This window comes from Leptonychotes weddellii, chromosome 12, assembly GCF_054177405.1.
Source record: "Leptonychotes weddellii isolate Sample4059 chromosome 12, ASM5417740v2, whole genome shotgun sequence".
In the NCBI taxonomy this organism is placed as follows: domain Eukaryota; kingdom Metazoa; phylum Chordata; class Mammalia; order Carnivora; family Phocidae; genus Leptonychotes; species Leptonychotes weddellii.
In genome coordinates, this window is record NC_138380.1 from 68,406,868 (window position 1) to 68,430,443 (window position 23,576).

The following is a 23,576-nucleotide window of genomic DNA, read 5'->3' on the forward strand; positions in this document are numbered from 1 at the left end:
GGTTAGCCTGGTGGTGGGTATTGAGGAGGACACATTCTGCATGGAGCACTGGGTGTTATGCACAAACAATGAATCATGGAACACTTCATCTAAAATTAATGATGTAATGTATGGGGATTAACATAAGAATAAAAAAAAAAAAGTTAAACTCATTTAACCAGCCTCCCTATTAGGACACTGGTTCTCAACGCTGACTGCACATCAGAACACCTGGGCAGCTTTTTACACTTTCCTGAGCCCCACCATTGACCGATTAAATTAATGTCTCTCAAGGTGAGGCTCAGTCAGGTATCCTTATTTTTCAAAAAATATTTTTAAAAAGCTCCCTGAGTGCTTCTAATATGCAACCAGAGTTGAAAAACCACTAATCCAGAGTTAAGAGGATATACTTTACAGGATATACAGCACAGAGCAGTGATTCTCAAACTTTAATGTGTCAATGTAACCCCTGAGGATCTTGTTAAAGGACAGATTCCCATTCAGCAGGTGTAGGGAGGGCGCCAAGAATCTGCTCCCTGATGAGACTAAAGCAGCCAGTCCCCTGTGAGTAGAGAGGATACAAACCAGTGCTGTCCAACAGAAATATAAGAGTGGCATATATAATTTAAAATTTTCTAGTAGCCACAGTAAAAAGAATGAATTTTAATAATGAACTTATTTAGCCCAATATGTCTAAAACATTACCATTTCAATATGTAGTCAATATAAACAGTTTTTAATGAGATATTTTAAATTCTTTATTTCATGCTGTCTGATGTGGATTTTACACTTACAGCACATCTCAGTCCACACTACTCACATTTCAAGTGCTCACCAGCCACATGCAGCTAACGGCTAATGTCCTGGACAGCACGGGTAGAGAAGAACAAATGAAAGAAAGCTCAAAGAACTAACACTGGACATTCTATAGGAAAAGTCTGCAAATAGATAATGACAGGATAAGTACAAATGGGGGAAACTAAAGTCTTCAGAGACATAATTATATGTTATGTAGGACTTTGATTCTTAATTCAAAAATGCAACTATAAAAAAGGTTTTTTGTTTTTTTTTTTTAGACAATTGGGGAAATTTGTTACAGATGAGCACTTAGATGATAAAAAGAATGTCCCTAATTTTATCAGGTGTGATTATAAGATGTGAGAAAATGTCCACTTTCTTACAGATGTGCAAAGAAGTATGTAGGAATGAAAGGACAGGATTTGCTTCAAAATAGTTCAGCAAAAAAAGAAAAGGAAAATGAAAAAAGATAAAGCAAATGTGACAAACGCTTGGTAACTAACTATTCAACCTAAGTGATGGGTAATCAGGGATTTATTATACAAATCTTTTTTTGTGTGTACACTTGAAAATTCTTTAATAAAAACTTTAAAACACAATAGCATTAGAATTTAAAAGCTAATTTTATTTTTTATAAAGGTCAACTACATGCTGAAGAATGGAAATAAATAAACAAAACAATGGTATTTATGTATTAATAATGATATGTGTGTTATTTACAAATTGTACGTTAAGGAGGCTTCCCTTCTTTACGTACTCAGTGTAAAACTTTTACTAAATAAGGACGCCAAAAGTGAGCCTCTTTTCTAGTCTGAGTCACTTCTTCTATGTGAAAAACTGTAGTAGTCCCAACTGTTGCTAGGCCCCTTGCCCAAATATACTGACATCTGCTCTACTGAAGAATCCACCAGCAGTTTTAATCAAACATCATGTCTAAAGGCAATGAAATAACATCCATACCAAATCAGTATACCCTTTCTTGTTGTAATATTTAATTCCCCATTATCACTCAAGAAAGTACAATACAATGTAGTTTGACTAACTATCTGGTAACTGGCTTTTTTCTCTTCCGGATGCATCTTCTTGACTTTTCTGTGTTTATATGGATAACAGAGTGTGCAAAATACACTGACATGATGTTAACTCTTAATAATAATTTTTACCTGCCAAAAAATATACATGATCAGGAATTATCATAATTTGTCCATTATTAACGGGGCCAGGATGACATCATTGCATTCTCTTGTTAGGATCTATACCACTCAGCCTAACCCTTGTGAAGCAGGGCGCTATAGCATCACTGACTTACGGTTTGCAGGCTGACAGATCACACCGTCACTACTCACCAGGAACTACACAAACATGGCTGTTGAACTATAACAATGCCCTAGTTTTAACAATGCATGATTCTTTACTTCTGTTAGCTAGATTCTACAGTTCCTTCACGAGGGAGCCTTATAGGACATGTTACTATTCCTATAGTTTTTCACACCATAAACAGAAAAACTGCATCAGCCAAATAGCAAAAACTCCTTTTTATAAATTTTACTGGTATTAATCATGACAAAGGTATTTAGATTTTACTCACTGTTCTGTATATCTTTCTTATTCTCTGGATTCTCGGCACTCTCAAGCACAGAAGTATACATTTAAATAAATGTTTACTGAATAAAACTAAACTGAAAAATGAAAAGGTTCCCACCAATTAGCATAAATGACAATAAGTTTTTTATAAGGCCATAAACACTACATTTCATAATCTTAAGAGAGACTTTCCATGTAATGATTCAAAATATAACTAATACCTTAAGCTTGTTTTTATTTTATTGAATGAAGTTTAATATGCCAGCAAAATTGAATTAAAACTTATCTAAATAAAATAAAATAAAGGTATGCCACAAATTTCAATAAAACTATGAAAATAAAAACCTAGATATGGGGGCGCCTGGGTGGCTCAGTCGTTAAGCGTCTGCCTTCGGCTCAGGTCATGATCCCAGGGTTCTGGGATCGAGTTCTGCATTGGACTCCCTGCTCGGTGGGAAGCCTGCTTCTCCCTCTCCCACTCCCTCTGCTTGTGTTCTTGCTCTTGCTATCTCTCTGTCAAATAAATAAAATCTTTAAAAAAAAAAAAAAAACCTAGAATGATGCTGTATTTCTCAATGAAATAATAGCATTATTCCTAATAATTATTTGGAGATTTAAAATTACTTGATACTTTAAAATTCCACCAACATAAATGTAATCACTCAAATACACCTTAGTCAAAGACTAATAATCCAAAATAATCCAAATTAGTATTGTATCAGTGATCGATGAAGAAAAGAATTATAGTTAAAACTGGTACCAGTAAAGTAGTAAGTAGCCATGTATGTCTTCCTCCTAATATACACGAATCTATACTGTAATTATAAATATTAACCCAATATACACAAGTCTGTACTATAAATATAAATGTTAATCCAAATGCCATTTGGAAACTAGATCTGAAAAACAAATTTTTTGAAACTTGGGGATAATACAATCAGTCTAAATTCATTTGATCTGTAGCATTTGGGCATAATAAAGTAAAACATTTTAAATTTACCATTTATCCAAGTGTATTTAACAAGGATATTTTAAGGTTTTTATAGACCAAAAGAGAGGAATGATCTTTATATATTTTCTTTGTTCTAACTATATTATACATGATAGCATTTAATACTCATAGTAATCCATAAGGTAAGTATTATCTCCAGTTTACAGATGAGACAGAGGCTCCAAGACATTAAGATTGAACTCATAATGATAGGCAAATATAAACCCAGTGTCTGAACATAGTCCATATTTGTAAGAAAGCTTTAGAATGCTCCTCTAGTACACCACGCTCACCTATACTCTATTCAAAACTATAGGATGTTCACATTTTATGAGTATTTAAAGAATTAAAGCATACTTTAACAGTTACTCAAAAATACATCTAAGCATTGAGAAATATATAAAAAGAATAAGGTAAGTGACAAAGGATTTATATCAACCAGGAAAAGATGATTAACATAATGTGAAAGCAAAGATTACACGCTTCATAAATCATTTAATACTCCTCTCCTGACCTTTTCCTTTACACATTTAAAATTTTAATCTTCTCAGGGCCACTATTGTCTTCTCAGGATTAACAAAGAAAATTCCAGTACCCAGCTTTCATTGCAGGCCGTCCTAACTGTTGATAAAAAAATTCTCAGCAAGGAAAGAAGGAAAAAAATGTCCACTCTCTCCCTATAGCCACAAATATGCCCAGAGTACTCTGTACCTTACAGATCATTCAGTTACTGTAGTGAATTGAGAAGATTCTCAAAGGAATGTATCTTACTCCTCTGTTCAGTATCCTTGTAAGTGGTTTTTGTACAAAGGAATCTTGTAAGATACCAATTAACCTGGCTAAAAGTGTGGCCATGTTATGTGAAAGTACATCTTTGACCCTAAACTCAAGAAAATAGCCTAATCCAGGTTGGAGACCTTCATTATTTATTTTTTTCTGTGGTAATATTTAGTTGAAATCTCCTTAAAGGCATTAAAAAAACTCTAAGTATCAATGATACTCTTCTATCATAGAAGTATAATAAAACTATAAGTCAGATTCTTTTTTCAAACTAAAAAGTTTGAGTCTTCTCCTTTACATTATCAAAAGTACAATAAATGTGATACATTTTATTTTTCAAATGAAAATATCTCTTTAATAAATTAAAAACTGATTTCACAATTATTTTTAAGTTAAAAGCATTGAGACAAATTACCAGTATCAACTGCAAAAGAAAAATTAAATTATCTTCTACTCTTTTAGCTGTAAGGAAATAACTAGAAATCTTTATTGTTTGGCTCTGGATATTTTTCTCCCTGCTTATAGAAGCAAAGAGTTATGGAAGGTATTAATTTACCCCTCAATGAGTGATATGCCACAGGACAAACTCTCAGTAAAATATTAGAAAAAAAATAAGAAAGAGTATGTGAACATAATTCTTTTCACTGAGATACAAATTCCTAGAAAACACTGAAATTTTGTTAGTTAATAAAAGCTTTTTATTTAAAAAATTATATATGCAAACAATGAATCATGGAACACTACACCAAAAACTAATGACTACTGTATGGTGACTAACATAACATAACATAATAAAAAAAAATCATCTTTCATGTTTACTAGGTCTCAAAGGATCTCCCTGGAAATTACATGTTAATTACAAAAGGAACCACAGTAACTATATCGAGAGAAAAACACCTTAACCAAATAATTAAAATTAATATCAGTAATAAAAGGCCAACAAGCTCCATGGGCCTCTGAATATGGTATTCCCAACACTGACAGATACACCACTTATATTCTAACCACAAATGGATAAACTCATTCTAATCATGAGGAAAAGCAAACCAACTCAAATTGAGGGACATTCTATAAAATTACTAGCTTATATTCTTCAGAAATATCAATTTCATACGAAACAAAGACTGAGAAACTGTTCTAAGTTAAAGGTGACTGAAGAAACAAGACTAAAGAAATGAATAACCAAATGCAAAACATGATTCTGGACTGGATCCTGTACCAGAAAAACCAAAGCTGCAATAAGAGACATTATTTGGACAACTGATGAAATTGGAATGAGTTATGGATAAGATGAAAGTATTACATTGATTTGAATTTCTGAAGTTGATAGATAATCTGTGGTTATATAAGAGAATATCTTTGGTCTCAGGAAAGACACAACTGAAGTATTATGGGGTAAAGAGTTGTGATGTATGCAAGAGGGAGAGAATTATGAGTAAATGTGGCAAAGTGTTGAAATTTGGTAAATCTAAGAAACAGCCTATCAGAATTCTTTGTACTATCCTTGCAACTTCTCTGAAATTTTGAAATTATTTCAAAATAAAAACTTTTAAAATCATCCTTTAAGATTAAATAAATATTAACACGAGAAGATTTTCACCATAAACAATTAATTGATAAAATCAAGTCTGACGAAATGGTATGATTAGTACAGGTGTTTTGAATAGTGACAAATTAAGGAGGTCATACCAGAGTGTAGACGAATACACACCTTTCTTCAGCAAAACAAAAACAAAACAAAAAACAAAAAAACTACTGCTATGGAAAAAAGCTATACTAAAGTGTGCTTAGTGATACACATGTGGGGACAAACACTGCACCATCATTGTACTGTGAGTGGTACTGGTCTTACATCCCATCTTTTGAATCAATCAATAATTAGTCAATCAATGACTAAATAAATACTTCTAAAATTATGTATATGCATTTGAGAGAATACACATCAAGTCATAGCAGTTAACTCTGGGTAGCACACACGTGAAGACAGTTTTTATTTTCTTCCTGTATTTTGTAATATTTCTGCCATGAGCATGGATTACTTTTATAATGATAAAAGAGTAAACTTTCTAAAAAGAGTAAGTAAAAAAGAACTTAATAGCAGGCAGTCAGATTTCTCAGAATTTGAATCCTATGTCAAAACATGACATTTTCTTATGTTTACATACAGCCAATATTTTCCCAAAAGGATCTATCTCACTTACAGCTGATCTTGAAGCTCCACAATTATATATTCTAATTGTTCCTTTTCCAATTTATGGGCCAGGTCAGAATCTTCAATCCTTTGAAGTAGTATTTTATTCTGGGAGACAGACTCAGACAGCTGGTTCTCTCGAAGTCGTAAGAGTTCTTCAAGATAACCCTGAAAATACAGTTACCAACAAGATAAAGCTACTGCAAAATTCTAATGTATCTCTTGAAGATCAATACTGAGTAGGTTAAATGCTATTCTTTCCAAATTGTAATGAAACAATCTCAAAGTATTACTGATGAAATAGTAAAAAAATAATTATTTTAATTGAATACAAAAATTTAACCTATATCTTCCATCCCTTAAAGCCCTTCCTGAAGTTCAATAAGAGGTTTGCTTGCAGTGGGTAAACTGGAAGTTTGTACATTTTGACTCCCTTCACCTATTTTACCCATCTCCACCATGTTCACATTCCTGGTGAACTGGTTCTTTTTTTTTCAAGAGCAATGTATTTCTTTAGTCTTAATAGTGCTTTTGCCTTAAGGTCTATATTGAATGGTATTAACATAAAATTTTTTTTCATATTTGTCCGCTTTACCTTTACCCTCTTAATAAATGCTAAAATCTCAAACATATAAATGAAACCACATATAGAAGAATAAATGGCTTATTTTTTAATTTTTAACTTTTTTTAGAGGGCGGGCAGAGAGACATGGAGAGAGAGAATCTTAAGCAGGCTCCATGCTGAGGAGCTCAAGGGCTCTATTCCACGATCCTGAGATCATGACCTGAGCTGAAATCAAGAGTTGGATGCTTAACCGACTGAGCCAACCAGGTGCCCCTAAATGGCTAATTTTTATGTTAAAACATAAAACTAGAAGAAGTTGAAAAAACAAAAGCCTCTTTTAAAACTTTGCATGATTTTTCATTAAGAGAACATAACATAATAATAAAAAATAAATAATAAAAAAAAAGAGAGAAGGACAATTCAAGAACAGAAAGGAAGTAGCAATTGGTCAACACTCACATTCAGCTAAAAGATCTTTTGGCAATGACAGTCCAAAGGCAATAATGAGAATCAGATTAAATGACTTTTGGCAACTGATAAATACCTTCTGTTCCAGGGTTAGCTGATACTTTTGTTTAACTCTCTTACACTTGTTGAACCAACTATTCTCATCCATGATGAAAGGAGGCCCGACATTCTCTGGAGTGCTGCTTTCACTACCACTGCTTCCCAAAGTTCTCAGCTCTTCCTCGTCACTGCTGATGCTGTCAGAACTGGAAAGATTAAGATTTTAAAAATAAAGTTACTTTGTTTCACTCCATTAAGAAATACTTCTCTATTCTGTAAGCTACTGGTGAGCCAACTGCAAAATATTTAGCACTCCATATACAATTATAATATGATATTATAAAGACTTTAGCTTCCTGAAAAAAAATGACAATCTAGTATAGACTGCCAACTCCCTCTCAGAGAGTCAAGCCTCAAGATGCTACAGAAGTTCACCTGAGGTTTATAAACCTAAAGAATTAACATAAGAACTGTGAGAATGTTCTGAGAAGAGAGAAAGGACTTCCAGAGAAGAGAGCCAGAAAACCTAGATGTGTTGGAAAGAACTTTCCAGATGAGTTTTTTTACTGTCTCAGGTAGATGACTGCCTGTCCAGTATCCACTGCTGTGCAGACAAACAGCACGACCAGCCTAACGTCAGTGGGGTATAATAGGGCAATGTTCGAGGTCAGCTCAGCTTTGGCAAAAAAGGGATAGTAAGAGGTTCAGAAAAACTAGTCACTCCTAAGCATTTTACGTTAGGGGAAGAAGGAGAAGCAGAGGTAGAGGAGAGGAAACACTGTTTACAATCCATATCTGAAATTCCTAATGATATCCATATGGTAGAACAGGACAGAATAAGGTTAAAAAAAAAAAAAAAAAGAAGAAGAAGAAACTAAATGAAGAAGTGCACTAAAACGGGTATCTGGTTTAGAAGAAAGAGGAGGTGTCACACTTAAAGAAGAACAGGGGAAAATACATTTTAAAATATAAGCAATGGTATTAACATAAGACAAATAGCATACAAATATTCTGTGTAATCTTCAAAGTATTAAAAAAACCTCTGACCTATCAAATGGAGAAGCAAAAGAAGAAAATACAGCAAATTCAAAACAAAAAATAAGATGGCAGAATAATCCCTAATACAAAATAAGTTACAAAAATCTTCAATGGGTTAAATTCAACAGCAAGAGCCAAATGTTTAAGTTTAATTAAGACAAATCAGGACTGGAGTGTTGTGGGTGGCTCAATCGGTTAAGCGTCCAACTCATGATTTTGGCTCAGGTCATGATCTCATGTGTCAGGGGATCAAGCCCTGCATCAGACTCTGTAATCAGTGCTTGAGATTCTATCTCTCCCTCTCCCCATGCCCCTCTCCCTCACATGCTCTCTCTCTCTCTCTAAAATAAATAAACCTTAAAAAAAGACAAATAAGGACCAACAATAAGTTGTCTACAAGATACATATGAATACAGAACAATTAAAACTAAAGAAATGGAAAGCACACCAAGAAAACATGACTCAAAAGAAATCCAGGTCAGAAATAATAATTTCATAGGTTTACAGAGATATTATGGAAAATATCATAAGGATCAAAGAAAGATACATATTTCACTTTCTGTGATCTGTGTTTACACCTGTTGGGCTCCAGAGTCTAGGGACCAAGTATGTTGCAAATATGAATCAGAGACCTCTGCATAAGGAAAAGTCCTACCTCCAAGGAGACACTCTCAGTCAGTGATCTAGGTCACAAACCAGTAAACAAACACATACCAAAGGAAATTTGGCTGTCACAGCCATGGCTTTTAGTGGACTAGAGAAAATAAAGCAATGGCTGATGATAAACGTCCAGCTCTGAAAAACAGACAAACAGAACTTTTAAAAAAATTATACTGACATTAAAAATTAAATGGATGAGCTAACAGATACAGCTGAGAGGGAATTAATAAAAAATATGAAGAAATTACAATTACTTACTAAAGATTTTCCAAATGCTAAGAAAAAATAACTGCTATGCTCAATAGCAAATCCAGCAAAATTATCCTCCCAGAAAGAGGGCAGTATAAACGCACATACTCAGAAAACTAAAACCAGAGAGCTGTACCAAGAAATTCTCCTAAAAGAACTAATGATCACACTCCAAGAAAAAGGAAATGATCCAAGAAGAAACAGTGAGCAAAGAAAAATTTCAGCTTATGGGTAAACCTAAACAAATACTGAGAGCATGAAACACTAACAATGATGCCTGCTTTGTGGAATTTTAAATACATCAACGAGAGACCTAAAATTCTAGACAGTAATAGCATATGTCAAGAATGAAATGACTAGAGTTAAAACAATGCAAAGTCCTCATTTATATGGATAGGTAGTAAAGATATTAACTTTATACTTTGTTAACTTTTAAGTATGCATATTAAAATTAATGGAGTACCAATACAAGAAGAGAAGTATAGTATGTAACTTGTAAACTAGTAGAGAAATAAAATGGGAGGAGAAGAAAAATCAATACAGAAAGAAAAGAAAGAGAGGAGGAGAAATAGAGAAAGGGTAGAAAAAGAAATGCAAAAAATGTAGAGTAGAAAGCAAAGAGTAGAGGGGTGCCTAGTGGCTCAGTCAGTTAAGCGTCCAGCTCTTAATTTAGGCTCAGGTCATGATCTCGGGGTCATGGGATCAAGCCCCATGTTGGGCTCCATGCTCAGCAGGAAGTCTGCTTGAGATTCTCTCTCTCCCTCTTCTTCTGTCCCCACCCCCTCTCTAACATAAATAAATAAATCTTAAAAAAAAAAAAAGAAGGCAAAGAGTATAATGGTAGGTATCAATCCAAATGTATCAGCAAATGTCCAAATCACCTCAGTTTAATGACAACTGGGTGTTAATTGCAAATGATGAATCACTAAATTTTACCCTTGAAACTAATAATACACTATGTTAACTAAATTGAATTTAAATTAAAAAAGACAAAGCCTTTTAGACTAGATTTTTTAAATTCCAGTTAAGTATATCTTGATGAGCACTGACTAATATATGGAGTTGCTGAATCGCTGTATTGTACACTTGAAACTAACATAACGCTGTATATATTAACTACATTGGAAATAAAAAATTCCAGTTAAGTACTACTTTAAAAAGATATACTTAAAAAAACAGGACACGAAAAGGAAAAGCACTGTATTTCATAAATTCCTGCTGTACATTTTTTATATATTAACATACCTGAAATCAGGATACAGCTTACAATTGATGATATCTTACCTGCTGTCAAACCATTTTCTCACATATTAATGTCTCTGAACTGAGATGCATTTACAATGGAAGGCATGTCAGGTTATATGAAATATGGTTTAAAAAAAGATAAAAAAAATATACTAAAAAATACTAACCTAAAGAAAATTCGTGGGGCTCTATTTATATCAGACAAAATGGGCTTTAAGGAATAAAAAATTACCATGTATTTACAGCTACTACATAGTGACAAAAAAAATTCATTGTTTCAGGAAAATCTAAGAATTCAAAACTTAGGTGCATCTTTTAAGTTAGATTCAAAAACCAGAGAGCAAAAATTGAAAGTACCACCTGAAAAAATCAGATACCACAATGAAAGTATTTAATTCATCAATTCAAAGAGAAAAATAAGAAAGGTTATAGAATATCAGAACAACCATTATCAAGCATAATCTAATGAATATAGGACCCAACCATTGTAATATTGATCAATTCTAGGCCATTTTTCAACAAATTTCAAGAAACTATTATTATGTGGACCATATTGCCAATCACAACTGTAACAAAAGCCCTGAAAATGTTTGAAAATTAAAATTTACATTTCAAATATTCTTTGGTCAAAAAAATTATAATGGATATCTTACTTAAAACAACTAAAATAAAAACAACTTATCAAACTTATAAGATACAGCTAAAGTAGTACTTCAAGGGATATCTGTAGCCATATGTCCTTATAAGAAAAGAGGTAAATTTAAGTACTGAGAAAGAAAAAAAAATCATAAAAATTCTCCATAAACTGGGTATAGAGGGAACGTACTCAACATAATAAAGGCCATATCTGACCAGCCCACAGCTACTTTCATACTCAATGGTAAAAAAGCCAAAAGCCTTTCCTCTAAGATCAGGAAGAAGACAAAGATACCTACTGTCCCCACTATTATTCAACATAGTATTGGAAATCCTAACCAATCCTAACTTGGAAAGGAAGAAGTAAAACTGTTTGCAGATGACATGATATTGTATATAGAAAACCTTAAAGACACCAGCAATAAACTGATAGAATAAATGAGTTCAGTCAAGACAGAGAGTACAAAATCAATATACAAAATAAGCTGTGTTTCAACACACTAATGACAAACTATCAGAAACAAAAATTAATAAAACAATCCCATTTATAATTACATCAAGAAGAGTAAGATACCTTGGAATAGATGTAAAAGGGGAGGTAAAAGACCTATACACTGGAAACTGTAAGACAGTGATGAAAGAAACTGAGAAAGGCACACATAAACTTCAAGACATTCTCTGCTCATGAACTGATAAAATTAATATTGTTAAAATGACCATACTACGCAAGGCAACCTAAGGTTTAATGCAACACCTATCAAAATTCAATGGCATTTTTCATAGACCTAGGACAATCATAAAATCTGTACAGAACCACACCCACTAAACAGCCAAAGCAATCTTGAGCGAGAACAGAGCTGGAGGCATTGCACCTATTGATTTCAAAATACATTACAAATCAACAGTTATCAAAAGAGAATGGTACTCGCATAAATGCAGACACACAGATCAATGGAACCTAAGGGGAGTCCAGAATAAACTCACACATATTTGGTCAATTAATTTATGACAAAGGAGCCAAAAATATACAACAGTTAGAGAATAGTCTTGTCAATAAGTGGAGCTGAAAAAACTGATCAGCCTCATGTTAAAGAATAAAGCTGGAACCCCTATTTACACCATACACAAAAATCGACTCAGCAAAGTAGATTAAAGACTTGAATGTAAAACCTGAAACTGTAAAACTCCTAGAAGAAAACAGAAAGTAAGCTCCCTGACATCAATCCAGACAAAAATTTTTGGATTTGAGGCCAAAAACAAAGGTAAATAAAAGCAAAAGCAAAAATAAACAAATGGGCCTACATCAAACTAAAAGGCTTCTACATAGCAACAGAAACCACTGCAAAATGAAAAGGCAACCTACTGACTGGAAGATAATATTTGCAAATCATAAATACAATAAGGAGTTAATATCCAAAATAGAAACTCAACAGCAAAAAGACCTATAATCCAATTTCAAATAGACTAAAGACCTGAACAGACATTTATCCAAAGAAGATATATGAAAAGCTCACAGGTACATGAAAAGATGGTCAACATCATTAGTCATCAGGGAAATGCATATCAAAATCACAATGAGATACCACCTCACACCTGTTAGAATGGCCGTCATCAAAAAGACAAAAGATAACAAATGCTAGTGAGGATGTGGAGAAAAGGGAGCCCTTGTGCATTGTTGGTGGGATTGTATATTTCATAACAGCCACTATGGAGTTTCCTCCAAAACTTAGAAATAGAACTACTATATGATCCAGAAATTCCACTTCTGGGAATATATCCAAAGAAAACAAAACACTAACTTGAAAAGATATCTGCATCCTACATTCATAGCAACACCATGTATAATAGATGAGACGTGGAAACAATCTAAGGGTCCATCAGTGGATGAATGGATACATATACAATAGAATATGAAATCCCACCATTTGCAACAACATGGATGGACCCTGAAGGCATTATGCTAATAAGTGAAATAAATCAGAGAAAGACAAATACTATATGATTTCATTCATATGTAGAATCTAAATACACACACACCCCATACACAAAACTAGTAGAAAAAGAGACCAGACTTGGGGTTACCAGAGCCAGAAGGTAGAGGGAAGGAGGACCTGGAGAAAGGGAAGGGGAACTGGAATAATGTGATCAAATGGTCCAAACTTCCAGTTATAAGATAAATAAGTTCTAGGGATGTAATATACAAAATGATGACTAGAGCTAACACTGCTGTATGAAAATAGGAAAGTTGTTAAGAGAATAAATCCTAAGAGTTTTCATCACAAGGACACTTTTTTTTTCCTTTTTCTTTTCTTTTTTTATTGTGTCTATATGAGAAGATGGGTATTAGCTGAACCTATTGTGGTAATCATGTCACAATTATGTGCAAATCACAAACCTTCATTCTGTACTCCTTAAATTTATGGTGGCTCAGTCAGTTAAGCATCTTTCTTTGGCTCAGGTCATGATCCCAGGGTCCTGGGATTGAGCCCCACTTCGGGCTCTCTCCTCAGCAGGAGAGTCTGCTTCTCCTTCTCCCTCTGCCCCTCTGCCCCGCTCATGCTCTCTCTCTCGTTCACTCTCTCAAATAAAATCTTTAAAAAAAACTGAAAAAAACTATAAAACTGACAAACCTTTGGTAAGAATGATTTTAAAAATTAAGCAAAAAAAGGTCTATGAACACAAAAGGCAAAAGGTAACACAACTAGAAATGAAAAGAGATTTAAGAGATATTAAAAGAAATCTCTGATCATGATATATTTTTTTAATTTTAATAAAATATAATTTGCCAAAACTGAATCAATAATAGAAAATCAGAATGATTATATGATTACCAATGAAATTAAGTTAGTAATTTTTTAAAACTTCAAAGAGTAGAAAGGGAAGACTGATAGTAAGTTCCTTGAAAGGACAAGAAAGAAAATAAATAATTTTCCACAGTGACTCCAAGGAACTATATAAACACTTCATATACATTATCTCATTAATCCTCATGATAACCCCATGAATTGTTGCTCTACTACTTAACAGATTCATCCAACAAAGGAAGATAGTAAGAATAAGAGATAATTAGTTTGCTCAAGGTCACCCTATAAGGGAAACTGGTATTACATTACAAAGTTTTTAAACAATATTACATTGCCTCTGAACATTTCAATGACCAATAATCCTATAGCTGTTCAAAAAAAGCTGAATGGATGGTAGACAAATAATATGGCTAAGAAGGTAAACTGATGCCAGGTCACGAATGGTCTATATGTTTTGCTAAAACTTATTTTATCCTATGCACAGTTATAAAAGTTGATACTCATAAAAGTATCTCTTATTCTAAAAGACATAGAAATTCTGCAAACATTTTTGGTGGGAAAATGATACTTAAGAATTTCAGAAACATTCCTATATTTTAAAGAGCAAAATGGTTTTAGAATTTTTACTGAGACAGTGAAGGAAATATCAGTGATATAAAAGGAAAAATAATTTATTTTACCAAAAATCTTTATAATGCTTTATTATTTATAATTGCTGATAAGTAAGAATTATAATCACTCACCTTCTTTATTCCTTTACTTCTAATAATTAAACATTTATTTTTAACAAAGATAGACAAAGAAGAAATAATGGATCTTAATTTAAGGAGGTAAAAGTGATGGTGCCAAAGGGTTTGCTGATGGATCCTATGTGGATTATGGCAGAGAAAATTCAATGATGATATCAAAGTTTTGAGCATAAGCAGCCAGAATGACAGAACTACAATTCTTGGAATGGGAAAGGCTAAAGGAAGAAAAGTTGGGAGGAGAGAAATTAGGAGTTCAACTTCGTGCATGCTCATTCGAGGTGCTTACCACACATTCAAGTGGAGATGGCAAGTTGGCAGCTAGATGTCTAGAGTTTAGGGCAGTGTTCCAGGTAGAAGTATACATTTGGGAAAGAGTAGCATAAAGATAATATTTAGAACCATACAACTGGATCAAACTACTTAGAGAGTGACTACACACAGAAAAGATTATTTGGGAATGATCTCTGAAACAGTCTAACATTCAGAGGTTGGGGAGATGAGGAGAAATGGGGACAGGAAGTAAGGAGGAGCCAACAGGAGGGAAACTGGAGAAGTGCTGAAGAGAGCAATCACGTGTATCAAACTGCTCAAAGGTCCAGACAGATGAGGAAACGATTAACCACTGGATTTGGCAATGAGACATCACTGCTGACTTTGACAACAGCACTTTCCGGGGTAAGTACTAAAGCTCAATTTGAATAGTGCAAGGGAGAATGGAGGCAAAAAAACAAAAAACAAAAAAAACCTGGAGACACAGTTTTATAATAAAGGAGAGGTGACTGAAAAGTAGCTCATAGTGACTATGTGGAAAGTTTCTGTTTTGTTTTTTAACATGGGGAAAATAACACTGCTTGTATGCTGTGATGTGTGGGAAGATCTAGAAAAGAGGGAAAATAAATGGAAGAGGACAACTATTGGGATGAAGACCTTAACATAAGAGAGAAGATGGGATGTAGTGTACAGGTCAAAGGACTGGTCTTCCACAGCAAAAGGATTATTTTATCCCTACAAGAAGCGAAGGAAAGGCAGACTGTAGGGGACAGAATGTCTAAGAAGGGCAATTTAATAACATACAGGACTTGACAGTCTCTTTAAATCAGCCATTTTGTTTGTAGAAATTTGCCTCATTAAGGAAATAATCCTAACAGTACAAAGACTTAGCTATAAGAATGCTTATGACAACATTATATTTAAAAGCAAAATACTGAAGGCATCATAAGAGACCAACAATAACTAGCTACTGGACTTTTCAGGCCTAAAATCCATTCAAGAAAAAATGTTTAAAGTTATATCAAGATGTATATCAGAAAAACTGAGTTTCATCTCACTGGTACAAACCTAAAACTAAAAACCAGTTTTAAATATGAAATATATTTTAGGATGTCTTCTATTAACATATTTCATATATTTAACTTTGAAAGGTAACAACACTCCAATCATTTAAAAAGACTAATGTCTAATAAACATTTTTTTTTTTAAAGATTTTATTTATTTATTTGAGACAGAGAGAATGAGATACAGAGAGCATGAGAGGGAGGAGGGTCAGAGGGAGAAGCAGACTCCCTGCCAAGCAGGGAGCCCGATGCGGGACTCGATCCCGGGACTCCAGGATCATGACCTGAGCCGAAGGCAGCCGCTCAACCAACTGAGCCACCCAGGCGCCCTGTCTAATAAACCTTTTTAAAAGTTCAGTGGCACCAGTAATCAGATAAATGCAAATTAAAACAATCGGAAAAAAACCCAATAGGATATCATTTTTCACTTAAAGAACTGGCCACACTTTTAATACTTAGTTGGCAATGGGGGTAAGGAGGCAATCTCTCAGGTTGCCTATAGAAACTAAACTAGTATGGCCGCTCTGGAGGGCAATTTGACAGCATATTTCAAAAGCTTTAGTAAATAATATATATGGTTTATTCAAGAAATTTTACTTCCAGGAGTTTAACTTAAAGAAATAATCATGGTCTGTATAAAAAGATGTAGTTACAAGGTTATTAACTGCAATAGTGCATGTGACAGCGAACAACTAACTGAATGCATCCTAAAGGTCCAACAATAATTGGGTAAACACGTTATACAGATAATTAAATTAAATTCATTTAGGGAAATGAGGCTGTGGAAGGATAATGACATGCAAAAATGTCCATTATACAGTATTAAGGGAAATAAGTATTACATGTACATTACGATTCCATTTTAATTAAAGAAAAAATATATCTATGCATAGAAAATGCCGGAAAGCTACCCATCAAAATGTTAATGCTTCTAGCAGCTGCTTCTTAAAGGTAAGATTATGAGTGACTTAAACTTTCTTCTATCTACCTGTCTTTATTTTCTAATTTTTCTATAATTAATACATATTACTTTCCAAATAAATTAAAAGCAGAAATTTTGTTAGGGATAGACTTTTACAGTTTCTTAAAATTAAAACCCAATAAAGCTTTTTAAAATGTGTCTAATACAGGCATATTTCATGGAAGCAACTGACTGTTTAAAATACTGGTTCTTTATGACAATCAGGATAGTTTAAATCTTTCTAAAAAGAAGATCTCCATGGTCAGTAATGCAAACGTGCTTATGACTAGGTTGAACTGATATTTCCCTTCTCATTTTATTGTTCTTTTTATAAGATAGGAGAAATCCCTCAGCGTATAAAGGAGAGGAAGCTATACATACATGTTTGGATTAGTGCATCAGAGAAAGAGGAAGTTGTATAAAAAGTGGTTAAGCAAGTTGGAGACACAGAGCATGTATCATCAAATTCATTCTAAGGGGACCAGTTGAGAAGGTTCCATTACTGTAAAGTGTTGTAATAATTAATACAGACTCTTATATAAGTAGGAGAGAAAAATTAGTATTCACATTTATCTTTATATTTTAATTTAAGTCCCTTCCTAAATCACTAAAAACAGCCTTTCCACCTACATGTTAATGGCCAAACCCCTAATGTCCAGCTGTCATCTTGCTCTGTAATTCCAGGCCTGTGGCACACTCCACACAAACTAGCTGTATGACTATGGACAAGTTATTTAACTGCTCTGCATTTCAGTGTTTTCATTTGTAAAATTAAAATAGTGGTGCCTATGTCACCGGCTTTTGAGGATTAAATGACTTAATAGAAGGAAAGCACTTTGAACAATGCCTGATATATAGGAAGCATTCAATAAGTATTCTCACTATTCTTTTTACTAGTATTATTTTTGAACTATTTGTTACCTTCATAAAATGTCCTATAATCCAATACATCCCAAACAGTGTAATTTTATGCCTGTTCAAAAATTCTTGCCGTAATTTTTTTATATATCTAATGTACTAGAATTATCCCTTTTCCCAAGTGATCCATTTACTCAAGTTAGAAATCTTGGTAGCATAATACTGTGTTACTTCTCCCTCACTACCTGAAGTATCTTCACAGTCTTATCTCTCCAATAGTGACTTCTCTCACCCTAGAGACAAGGACTATACTTCTTCTCAGAATTTCATGAAGCACCTACACTCTTGAAATCTATGTATCCCTGGCAGTGAGGAAAGTTTCTTTCTTACATTAGGTCCTCAATAAATGCATCTTCAGTGTGTGTGTGTACATATATTACACATATACATATATTTCTCTCTGTTTCCCTTACAGCTCTGACCTTACCATAACATTTTTAAAATATATGAAGACGATCATTCTATTCAGGAAACCAATTATGCAAGGAGAATTTCAAAAAAATCCATAGATTTCATCTGATTAATTTTCAATGCTGATGAGATTGTAGGAAATTCTTAACTCTCACACAATTCTGGTAGTAGGATAAATTGGTACAACTCTTTTATACCGACGCACTTTAAGGGCCATAAAATTTTTCATTGTATTTGCCTGAGTAATTGTAAATTCACAGCAAAAACAAAAAGAAAATTGATTTGCACAAAATGTTCATTATTCTTTCCTTCATAATGGAAAGAAATTGGAGAACAATCTGAATGATGGATTTCAGTTTTGAACTCTCAATGGACTATAATAGGGCTACTAAAGTTATCATTATAATGACTATAGCAATAGAAATACATGCTGTTTTCTAAAAACTATATTTATGCTGGAATTACAATTAGACAAAAAGTGTATTTACATAAACACTAAAAATGCAAATTGAGTTTGTATTTTTGAATGATTTCTGACACTGAAATAAAAACAGTTTTAATCAGATGAATATATTACACATGATATTCAACTATAAATTAAGATTTCAATAACATATTTCAAAACGTCAAATACCTTTGGGTAAACTTCAAATATGGTGTGTAGTCTATTACGGCAGGAAAGTTTCCATCCAATCCTTCTCCCTTGAGGCAGAAGCTAAGACAAGAGACAATAAATATGTCACATAATACATAAACTTTTAAATTGATGCCAAGTGTTATAAACAATCTCTTGTTAGAGACATTTCTTTCATCAAATTGCAGGTAAATTTTTTTATTTATATTTTATTCATATTTAATTCATACATTACTTGTTACAAATGAACACCTCAATAAAGATACTCTACTTTCACTACCAATGACAAAGGATTGCACAAGTTAATACCCTCTAATATGAATATATCATGCAAAAGAAAAACTTTCTGAGAAATCTGTTCAGACATCATTTATCGGACACTACCTTGGTCTTCACTGGATTTTAAGACATTACTAGAGGATTTTCAAATGAAGACTTGTTCACATTTTCATACAAACTCTTATGTGACATTGACTAACTCCTTAAAAGTTCTGACTCTTTAGAAAATGAAAGTTTTTCTAAACTATTTGAATAAGTGAAAGGGCTTGGATCTTAGACCTAAGAAGAATGCTAAAAAAACTCCCTTTTAATCTTTAGTCAATCCTTTTTGAGGCCATGGCAACAGGAAAAGGTTGAGATTTGCCCAAAGTCATACTGGGAGTCTCATAAAGCCAGTAAAGAAACTCTAGATCTCCTGGTCTCCCAATCTAGTCATCTTTGTTTTGTATGATAGTATATCCAATTGGATAATAAAAAAAAAGACGCTTAGTTTTATTATTACTATTATTAAAAGAAAAAAGTACATCTTCTAGGAACATAAACAAGAACATTTACAAGATGTAGGTTATCTTTTAAAAAACAAATTCATCTATGAACTCCCACCTTCTGGTTTCTTTGGGAAGTTTGCCTCTTGAAATACCATTCTAATATGTTAATATCAAGGGTATGTACATACTTTTTCATACTTGAATAAGGAGTGAACAAAAGTGGCCACACTTGATAAGAGCTTTCCTTCATTTACAAAACTATTACTAATGTTATCTTTAAGACATTTGCTTTCACAGCAGCATGACAAGTGAAAAATTAACACACATAGAAGGATAAAAAAAAACAACCTCCATATTGCATCTATCATATTCATATTTTGAATAATTCAGCTAATAACTGAATACTTTATTAAATCTTAGAGGAAAATTATACTGACAAAATGAAAATATTTTGAAAAGGAAGTGATATACTAAAAAATGGTAACCTCAGTGGAAATGAGCAGCATTATTTTTTGATTCAAGATCTAACAGATTTTCATTTAAGTTTTATACTTATTTTGTTGATATTCTTGGATTTTTAAGTGATATTTTTCAAAAAAATTTTAATATTTCCATCATTCTTATGTTTGAGTTCTTGTTATAAACAAACCTTTTACTTTTTTTTTTTTTTAAGATTTTATTTATTTATCTGACAGAGAGAGACACAGCCAGAGAGGGAACACAAGCAGGGGGAGTGGGAGAGGGAGAAGCAGTCTCCCCACTGAGCAGGGAGCCCGATGCGGGGCTCCATCCCAGGATCCCGGGATCATGACCTGAGCCAAAGGCAAACGCTTAACGACTGAGCCACCCAGGCGCCCAAACCTTTTACTTTTAGCATAATGTAAAATCTTGGATCAATTAAAGAAATGCAAAAAGATACTTTTATAAATCTATGAAAAACTTACATTTTCATTTTTAGTACTTATAACCTTAGTCTGAAATCAATTCATCTTGTTGATAATAAAAGCAAATGTTAACCATATTTTTGCTGGTCTAGATATATAATACAAACATAAGATACCCAATATATGCCAGGATCTTTTTTATTTCAATACATGAGATAATAAAAATCTTTCTGGCTTTGAATCTACTTTTAGTGCATCTCTTTTTATTTTAAAGCAGGAGCTAAAAATACTAAGAGATAAGATCCAAAAATTTCTTCCAGTGCTACCAGGATATATAATTTTTCTGCTGGGGAAATGCAGTCTCAAATTGTTTTGCCCAAGCTAGAGAGCAAACATGTCAGTTAATTCCTTAACCTGAGACAGCCTCTTTTCTGAGAGCAAACTCAGAAAGCCGATGTCGATGGATAGGGAACAACATGAATCCAATATCAATATCCAGCCATGTGCTTTACTTATTAGCAAACCAAGAAAAAAAACCTAAGTAGAAACTATTATGAGGTCGTATAACTTAAAAACTGAATACACTTAGATTAAGTACCTGAAATCAATAGCATTTAGTCCAAGCAGCATGCCAGCAAGCATATTTGCTTCCTCACCCAAGACAATTGCTCCATCTTCATAAAATCGCCTAAAAAATTAAATGGGTAAATATGTAAATATTAAAAGCAGACTGAAGTTTCATCCATAGAAATTATTTAGAGACCAAACTAAAGTAGAAAGAACTAAATTTTATTTATCAAAATAAAAACTATCCGGATCACCCAATTCTTGTAGATACTTAGAAAAAAACAAAAAATCCCAGCATTAACAAAAAAATCATTCTAAGTGTTTCCACTTCTCTTAAAAAGAATCCCTAAAGTGACTCTTTCAATGGGCCAAGATTGTCTACTATTTTTCCCTAATAGTGAAGCAGTATGAATGTAATTTGAAAGATGGCAAACTCACAGTCATTTATACTGGTCTCTTTTTGAAACTATGTAGACTATTGTGGTATGCATAGAACAAACACAAACACACATTGTTTTTCTGTAATTCCAAGGATTATTAACTAAATGAAGAACTAGAAAGATGCGATCATTAGTAATTCATGCTAACCTTTAACACTACAATACTAATGGACTAGCAGGGTGATTGTGTATGAAAAAGAAAGTGTTCATTATCTCTGACAAAATATGAATATGAATCTATCAGTGTTAATTCCTGTAAAGCTTTCTGTTTCAGTTAATGTTAGTTAAAATACTAAAATTTTATCTTAATACACTTAAAATACTTTGAGAAAATATCATGATATGAGCCAAAAGGTATTTTTCCACAAAAGAATGTAAGATCATTGTATTTACTTTCTTTAAAAAATAATACTGTGCAAAAGCTAGTTTATGTTCAGTAAGCAGGGATCATTTAATTGTTGTATCTATTTATATTAGATATAGACAGTAGATGCCACTCTGTAAGACCCCACTAACTAGAAGGAAAACATTTTAGTAAATGAAATTTGTCTTACTCTTTTCAGTAAAAAAGATTTTAATATGCTCATAATCCCACCGCCAATTCTGCATAGTTCACAGTTTAAAAATACTTTTACAAACATATCATTTGATACTTGCTCAAAAAGCCCTGAAGCAAAGGTGGAAACAACTATCATTAATTTCAAATTTACCATCAAGAAAAGTTAAGAATTAGGTTAAAACAACTTGCCCAAGCTCATGCAGATAAACTGCTCAAGAAAGAAACCTAATTCTTCTTACTTTAAGTTCTATGTATTTCTATTAAACCATACCACTTCCTATAAAACAAAAATATTTAAAGAGAATTTAACCTATGTTATAGTTCATAAGGAATTTTAAGTGAATAAAAAGTACAAAGGAAAATAAGAGACCACTATTCTACCCTCTGTCAGATATAAGGCTACAAATAAATATGGTGCAAAGACTGGCTTGGAATAGATGTTTTCTGTTTCCTTGGAAATATGGGAATTGCTTTTATTGACTTATACAGAAAAGAGAAAAACTAAAGACTTCCAGTCTAACAAAGATTAATAAAATAAATGGAAGGAATTTCTATATATTTAACTAAGATATTTCACAAAAAGATAAAGATATTTAAATAAATCTATATACCTGAGATTCTGTCACTGTCCCGATAGCTAAATTGGCTGTTGACAGACTATTCTGACTCCTAGAAGAACTATGATTACAATGGCTCTAGATCCCCAAATTCTATGGCACACATGGCTTAGAAAGAATTCTGGTTTTTGATACTGGGAATTACCCATTATTCCTAGTATTTCCCTATATAAGAAAAGTTCTACTTTTTTTTCCCTCCATCTTGAGGCCACCATTTTTAAAAGTACATTCTAAAAATCAGATCAAAACTATTTCTGCTTGTTTCCTAATGTCAAAATTGACTTAGGGACTGTTGAAGAATATCAAACACACAAACAAATCTAACCAATTTTAGAGATTTCTTAAAGTCTAAAGATCTTACGTATGTGTGTATATAATATTGTTTTGAGGAATTTTTTTGGTTTTAGTTTTACTAATAATTTTTGAAGTTAAACAATGTAAGTGAAACACTTGCTACATGTGAAATAATTCCACTCAAATAAAACTATACCTGAAGTATAATGTTGTAGAGACCTCATTTACTTTAACCCTTTTTTTACAAATTCATTTTTTTAATTTTATTGTTATGTTAGTCACCATACGTTACATCATTAGTTTTTGATGTAGTGTTCCATGATTCATTGTTTGCGCATAACACCCAGTGCTCCATGCAGAACGTGCCCTCTTTAATACCCATCACCAGGCTAACCCATCCCCTCATGCCCCTTC

At 33.0% G+C, this 23,576-nt stretch overlaps 1 protein-coding gene across 1 annotated transcript in view; it reads right to left on the reverse strand.

Moving 5' to 3' along the window:
* RUNDC3B (RUN domain containing 3B) overlaps window positions 1–23,576 on the reverse strand; it is a 114,664-nt gene that overhangs the window by 37,630 nt on the left and 53,458 nt on the right. The window contains exons 5-8 of the mRNA XM_081799700.1: window positions 21,284–21,373; window positions 19,035–19,115; window positions 7,433–7,601; window positions 6,334–6,491 (exon numbers count right to left, since the gene is read on the reverse strand). Coding sequence (XP_081655826.1) covers window positions 6,334–6,491; window positions 7,433–7,601; window positions 19,035–19,115; window positions 21,284–21,373 — 498 coding nt within the window. The remainder of the gene's footprint in view (window positions 1–6,333; window positions 6,492–7,432; window positions 7,602–19,034; window positions 19,116–21,283; window positions 21,374–23,576) is intronic.